Source organism: Lactuca virosa, chromosome 7 (genome assembly GCF_052849685.1).
Source record: "Lactuca virosa cultivar CGN04683 chromosome 7, Lactuca_virosa_CGN04683_v6, whole genome shotgun sequence".
Taxonomy (NCBI): domain Eukaryota; kingdom Viridiplantae; phylum Streptophyta; class Magnoliopsida; order Asterales; family Asteraceae; genus Lactuca; species Lactuca virosa.
The window spans coordinates 152,450,754-152,458,563 of NC_136432.1; the positions used below are offsets into that span (position 1 = coordinate 152,450,754).

At 33.2% G+C, this 7,810-nt stretch overlaps 1 protein-coding gene across 1 annotated transcript; it reads left to right on the top strand.

Annotated features, from left to right (window-relative positions):
• The first annotated feature begins 423 nt into the window (after positions 1 to 423).
• LOC145125106 (DEA(D/H)-box RNA helicase family protein) lies at positions 424 to 5,789 on the top strand. The gene is made up of 8 exons (XM_079060596.1): positions 424 to 935; positions 1,905 to 2,177; positions 2,281 to 2,604; positions 3,091 to 3,282; positions 3,479 to 3,634; positions 4,000 to 4,403; positions 4,791 to 4,948; positions 5,259 to 5,789. Exons 1-8 carry the CDS (start codon positions 567 to 569, stop codon positions 5,597 to 5,599), a joined length of 2,217 nt encoding a protein of 738 aa, XP_078916722.1. The 5' UTR covers positions 424 to 566; the 3' UTR covers positions 5,600 to 5,789.
• The last annotated feature ends 2,021 nt before the right edge of the window (positions 5,790 to 7,810 follow it).

A 7,810-nucleotide genomic window follows, 5' to 3' on the forward strand; every position in this document is an offset into this window, starting at 1 on the left:
AAAATAACATGTGTGGAAAAATAATTTTTATTAAGGTAGATTTTCATGTTTTATATGAAAAACTAAATCTTTAACTTACTGGCATATTTAAAAATTATGTATCTCATAAATTTTGTGATGGCTAACTTTTATGTATTTTAGATATTTTTTTATACTACACTTTTGTCTACTACACGAGGTTTTTTTTTAGTATTTGTTGTTTGAAGTTATAAAAATTAGTCATTTAAGGTATTTAATAAATTCAAATTATATTAAAGTTAATAATCATTATATAATTATTAATTAAGATAATTTACTTTAAAAAGCATCTACTTATTATAAAATGAAAATATATAAGTTTATTTACTCAAAGATGATCAAAAGTAAAATACTTTAAATTCAACTACCTAGCGATAAACCCTAGCTGCCTTGTGGTTACATAGAATTTCAATTGTGCCCAAAAGCCCTACCGCCTAAAACCCCAACTCTCCGCACTCAAAAAAAAAAAAAAAAAAAAAAATCAACATAAAACAATCGAAACCCAACGATTTCAATCACTCTCTGAAACCCTAGCAACTAATTTCCCAATGAAGAAGCCAAAATCCAAACAGTTACGTATACAGAGCCGCACATCGGAAGTACAGGAAATCGAATTACTGGAGAAATGGATAGATTTTGGGAAGCCAGAATCAGGTTCCAATCCATTATCCCTTCCGCCGCTGCCGGCGAAGTCCCCGATCGGCCGTATCGATGAGAGTACGTACTCTCAGTACGCCGGTTGCACGAAATTCCAGCAATTACCTATGTCAAAGAATACAAAAGACGGATTGCGCCAATCTGGGTATAAGAACATGACTAATATTCAGAGGGCTTCATTGCCTCATTCGCTATCTGGCCGTGATATACTTGGTGCTGCCAAAACTGGATCCGGCAAAACTTTAGCGTTTATAATTCCTGTAAGTTTGTAATTTCAGCGAACAATCCAACATCTGATGTATATGCTTTTCTGGCACAAGTGTAAGCCTAGTTAATAACTCCAATGAAGGCATACCCTATAGAAATATGTTTATTTATGATTATACTAGAGGTTATGCTTAAGAAAACATCATTTCTTTACTGTATAGAAATATAAACATGAATTTAAAGAGTTTTGTTGCTAGGTAGTATCTGGGTGTTTGGCTGTTCGTGTTGGAGCTGATTGATGTTAGGATAGGTAGGTAATTTTTCTTTCTTTTTAAAAACAAAAACATATTTCTGTTTTAGCAACTTTTAGCTTCTCAAAATCTGATAGTTGGTCGCCAAGGCTGTGTTTGGCACGAATAAGCTAGCTTATTTTTTGAGCTTTTTGCAATTTATTGTTAGGCGAGACCCCTAAAGTAGCTTATAAACTAGCTTATAAGCTTAGCCTTTTAATAAGCTACTTGAGATAGCTTATTGATAACCTATAGCCTTCACCCAGCGCATGGAACACAACCTAAATGATCAGAAAATCATAAAGATAATCACTTTAACTCATACATAAAAGATATGATGATAAATACCTGTTTTTTTCTTTTGCCATCTTAGACTTTGAACCAGACCCGAATAATATTGTACTGTAACGTGTTGAATGGTTGATTCATTTGCTGTGTGATGCTGGATACTGCAAACCGATGTGTCTTATTATTTGCTACTTTTATTAGTTTATTTAGTTTCCTGAAGTTTAAGCTGTCTTTAAAACCATATGAATCTTGAAGGCGTGAAGTTCATGCGTTTGTTGTAAGTTATTTACCATTAATCGTTTGTGGTCAAGCTGGAAGTTGTATTTTGTCTGCAATTATATGAAAAAGAAAATGTAAATCCCAACATTGTCTCTTAATCTAGTTTGCTTTCAACCATTTATCATCTTACATTATGTTTATGATTCAAAACTTACTATTTGTCAGGTTTTGGAGAAGTTGTATAAAGCAAGATGGGGTCTAGAGGATGGAGTAGGTAGCATTATCCTGTCTCCCACTAGAGAGCTAGCAGACCAGATTTTTGGTGTACTAAAATCAGTTGGCAAACACCATGGATTTAGTGCTGGCCTTTTAATTGGTGGTAATGAATATGATGAAGAGAAAGATTGCGTTAATCGAATGAATATATTGATTTGTACACCTGGCAGGCTTCTCAAACACATGGACACAACTCCAAATTTTGATTGTTCACAACTACAGGTCAAAATTCAAAATCCAATTTTCCATTTTGTTTTCTTTTTCTTGTTCTTATGGAAAGTTCACTGATTTGGGTGTGTTTCAATGATTCATTGCTAGTTAACAGGTTTTGGTTCTTGATGAAGCGGATCGTATTTTGGATGCGGGATTTAAAAAAGAAGTAAATGCTATAATTTCACAACTGCCAAAACACAGACAGACTTTACTTTTTTCTGCAACACAAACAAAATCAGTTAAGGATCTTGCACGACTCAGTTTAAAGGATCCTGAATATGTTGCTGTTGATGAAGAAGCCATAGCTGCTACTCCAAGTAGACTACAGCAAAAAGTCATGCTTGTTCCTCTTGATCAAAAGCTAGACATGTTATGGAGTTTTATAAAGGCTCATCTGAATTCAAGGATTCTTGTTTTTCTTTCCAGCTGCAAGCAGGTTACTTCTTTTTTTATGTTCTATTTGAATATAATGAATTCCATTATCATGTTCAGTTAGAATGTAGGAATTGAATGAATTTTTTATATTATCTATAAATACTATCTATAGTTTTAAGTTTAACTGTACTGTTTAGAATTTTTAGTTATACTTTATGAAATTTTTATTTGCAAAAATAAAAATTAAACAGAACAAAGCTCATCCAACCCAAACAAAGTTATAATAAAAGAATGTATTTTCTAGTTGTCATTAGAAAATAAATTGTACCTGAACCAAAATCATGAAAATTAACAAAATGGTTGAAATAACATTCTCACATAGTCTTTACAAGGTAGCAAAATGGGTAATGGGTTACTTTCAACTTTGTTAAATAATCAGAAATGCTAATTCTAATTGTATGACAACCAAACCAAACATTCTAATAGGTTTTATTAGGCCTTTTTTCTGTTTCTTTAATGTATTAAATTTGAAACCCATTTTTAATAGGTAAGGTTTGTATATGAAGCATTCAAGAAACTGCGTCCTGGGATTCCTCTAAAGTGCCTACATGGAAGGATGAAACAAATAAAACGGACATTTATATTGCAACAATTTGTTGAACAAAGATCAGTTCTTTTTTCAACTGATGTCTCTTCAAGAGGTCTAGATTTCAACAAAGGTGTTGATTGGGTTGTTCAGGTAACATTTTTTATACTTAATGGAGACATGACTTAATCCAGTAAGCTACATATATGAGTGTTTCTTTTTTTACTTAATACAGAAAGTTAGGGAAATGAGGCCTCCCCATTAAGTTAAGGAAATTTCAAAAGTTTGACAAGACTTAATGGGGAAAGAAGAAACAAGGACTAATTATGATTTTGTTTTGTTTTTTTAGGTGGATTGCCCTGATGACGTGGCGGGTTACATACATAGAGTCGGTCGGACTGCCCGATATGATTCTGCAGGCCGGTCAGTCTTATTTCTTTTGCCTTCAGAAATGAAAATGCTTGATCGATTGCAAGAGAAGAAAATACCTGTTCAAGTTGACAAGGTAGCATCATTTCCCCCTTGCTTTTCTTAAGCTATTTGCATAGAATAGCAACATACTTTATACTCTTGCTTTATTTTTTACTATAACAACACATACTTACGTATTTTCACTCATAATAACAACATACTTTCATTTTTACATTGATTTGCAAGTATGCTACTATTGTAATGGAGTTATAAGTACATTAGTATTTATGTGTAAAGAAATGCAAGTACATTGCTACTATAGGTAAACAAAATGTGTAAAAGAATAAAGCACATTGCTCATATTAGTAAAGAGAAGCAAAGTACATTGCTATTTTCTGCAGTTTACTCTGCTATTTGTCATCATGTGTTGGCATCTGAACATTTTGTTGCAATTTTCAGGCAAACACAAAACGGTTACAATCAGTTTCTGGTTTATTGGCTGCATTACTAGCAAAGTACCCGGATCTACAGCCTTTAGCTCAAAGAGCCTTCAAAACTTATGTGAAATCAATTTACAAACAAAAAGATAAACAAGTTTTTGATGTTACAAAGCTTCCCATTGATGACTACTCAGCCTCATTAGGTCTCCCAATGACCCCACAACTCCGTTACCTTGACCGTAAGAATATAGACAAAAAGAAGCTGCCCGAAGTGCCCGTGCAAAAAGATTTGATAAAGATTTCTAGTCAAAAGGAAAGTAACAATTTACTTGAGGAATCTGAAGAAGATGAAGAGACACTTGATTTACTTCAGAGAAAGGAAACGGAAAACGATGAGGACTTGAAGGCCATTGAAAATATGTTGTATGTAATATGTATCCTTACTTTCTTATTTGTTTTTTTGAGTAAATTTCATTTTTGGTCCCTGAGATTAGCTGATTTTATGCAATGTTGGTCACAAAAAGTTTTCTTGCAGTTTGGTCCTTATATGAGTTTTTTGTAACGTTTTAGTCCCCTTTCCAAGAAATTGACTATTTTTGGTGGCTAAAATGCAAAGATTAATATACTTAAGGACCAAGAATGATTCTTTCACTTGGAACAAGGACCAAAATTGTTGCAAGAACCTCAAATGAGGACCAAAATTGCAAAAGTCAAATGTGATTTACTCTTGTTATATCTATTTTTATGGTTAAAAAGTAATTTTTGAGATTTAATTGGTGATAAAATATAAATTTGACATATTGTTTGTAGGCCTACAACTAGGGTTCTTAAGAAAAAGAAGTTGAAGATTAATGTCCATCGACCAGTGGGGACACGAGTTGTATTTGATGAAGAAGGGAACACATTGCCACCTCTTGCAAGATTAGCTGCCATGAATGCAGACTCAGCACTTCTTGATAAAGATAAAGGTAATCCACACTTTTTTCTTAAAACAAAAGGGGTAAATGTAAGAAATAATCATAGCTTTGTACTTTTATTTCTTATATGTACTTTAGGCTTTGAAAATTCTACCCAACTTTTAGCATCTCTTATCTGGATGTTACATGCTTTGAAGAATCCACCCAATTTTAGCAGTGAATTTTTTAGCTTACAAAGTTGTGATAGGAAGAAATGAAAGTAGGATGCTTATAATAAACAAAAAATGACATGTGAAAGTAGATTGTTATTTAAATGGGGTTGTTACATGACATGTAACATGTTTGTTGTTTTGCATTGTAGTATTGAAGAGGTATGCAGAGATGAAACTAGATATGATCTCACGAGACAAGGAGGACAAGATTTTGGATCGCCAAAGACGTAAAGAAAAGAGACTAAAGGAAAAGCAAAAACATAAAAGGGCAAGAGATAATGATGATGACGTGGACGGAGACGATGACGGCTTTTCTGGGTCCGATAAAGACACGCGCAACCTTAAAAAATCAAAAGTGTACTTTGATAGCGATGGTGATGATGATGATGTGGCAAGGAAAGATGAGGTGGCATCGAAGACAGATGCGATATCGTTGCGTGAACAAGAGGAGCTTGCGCTTAAGTTGTTGAGCTCTATGCACTCATCATGAGTTGTTAAGACCTGTTTATGTCCCATTTTTGTACGTCTTTAATTGAAGTGAGAAAGTAAGGTTTAAGTTGATGATAGGTTATGTTGTTTTTTGGGATGTCATTTGTAACTGTAACATTTTATAGAAACGGCAGCTGCTTTTGTCATTTTACTTTTTAGGGTTAATGATTTTTTTGTTTGTTCTTCTTTTATCGTGGATTCTCAACGTCTCAAAAAGCGTGTCAAAAAAGCCATTAGGTCGTGGGGTATACCCATCATACCACCAAATCAAAAGTGTTGTCATCTCAACGAAATATCATCATCATATTTAAACCATACCATTATAAAATACTCACCACTTCATATTGTTATATACTTCTTGTGTTTTTAATTATTTAATAAAAATATTTGTTTTTTAATTAATAAAAAACTAGAGAAAAAAAAAAGATTATTGGGTGTGGTGGTTCATGGTCTGCACCACAATTTGACGATCAATGTGGAGGTGGGGATGGTGTTCTTTTGACATGCGTATCAAATGACCTTATCACAAACTTGAAGCATTTATCCGGTTACAATGGTTATGAGAATATATTATTTGTAAGTTTTACCATTTTCCTGGCCATGTGTGTTAATTCATGTGTAAAAGAAATTGTAAATAAATGCTACTTAAATACAATCCCAAGGCATTGACAACGCTCTCATATCCTCATACAACAAAGAAATTCATAATTCAGGCTTTTGGGAGTTCTCGGTAATTGTAAGTGTCCAACCCTTCTTCGAAATTTAGTTGCTTGAGTATACATGTTTGTAATTGAAAATAGTTTCTATGTAGATTAGGTAGAATGGTGAATGTAAATCCAGATGTTGTGTATCTGAAAGTCGATCTTAACTTTCGATGAGTGTTTGTACGTTATCCCTTCACATATTCTGATGGCAAACAAATTTTATTGACATACCACGATTTTGCTGGTGTGGATTTTAGTGAGTGAGTAAAACATTCCTCAAACATTTCATGCAAGAACCTTGTGAAAAGCCATACTACCATGTCCCAAATGTACGTTATTGGTAAGAGAATATCCATTTATGTAGGCAACTTTGGTGAGCTTTTAGTCCATATGAACATGTATCAGTAATTGAAGGTGGCATGCATGATGAGTTCTTATCGGACAAGTGGGAAATTGATGTTGAACTGAAAGATGAAATTAGTAGTACGAACAAGATAGGTCATGATGATTTCTTGAGTAAATTGGTGATGATGAACAACCCCTAAAAAGTAGTAGAGGAAAAAAAATATTGATGATGATGAGGGCAACATAGAAGTGGAAGGTGAGGCTGACCTTGCATGCCAAGTTCATTCCATTTTAAATGAGTCATTACTCCTGAAAAACATAACCCTATTCCAGAGATGAGATTTCAATACACAAAACAAATGAAGGTCATGTTATACAACTATATTGTTGCCGATGGGTACCAACTTTACTACCAAAAAATGATACTAAAAAACTTTTGGCCATGATATAAAGTGATAAAGAATCTTTTCAGATAAAGTTGGGATCAAGTGTAACATACTCATGGATCGGTAGTCATTGTACGAAGTACATTATGATATAAGAGCAGAAAACACAATGAATCTAACCATTTGCAGGAAATGAGTCGAGAGGAATTTTTATGTGAGATCGGTTGAAAAGAAATGTAAACCCACTTTACACTTGTCTTTAAACCGAAATGCTCCATTCAGGACATATAGGTCATTATGGTGAAGAGGGAAAAATGCCGTAAAACCTATATATCTAATCTTTGATGTAGTCATTTTTATCTCTTCTTTTTCAAAGTATATTTATATACTCTTATGTTGTTTTATGAAAAAATATAATCATTCCACAATTGTTATATTGAACCGTAGAACTGCTTATAGAATGCCTATAAACAAGTGTCACTAAACAAAACAAACTGTTTGATCCAAGATATTGCACCTTAAAACCTTTCCAGTTTGAACAAATACCAATAAAAGGGATTATCATACCCATTTAGTATTACGACAAAAATGACAAAATTGTCGATAAAAGGAATTCAATTGGTCAAATAAGAAGGTATCACGTATGTGTTTTAGCTTTTGTATATTCCGATGATATTTTAAGCCATTTGTAGCACGATTTTATGCAAACATCAAAAAACACACTTTTTTAAGGAAAAAAACACCTTGAAAAAAAAAAAAAAAAAAAAAAAACTAGGC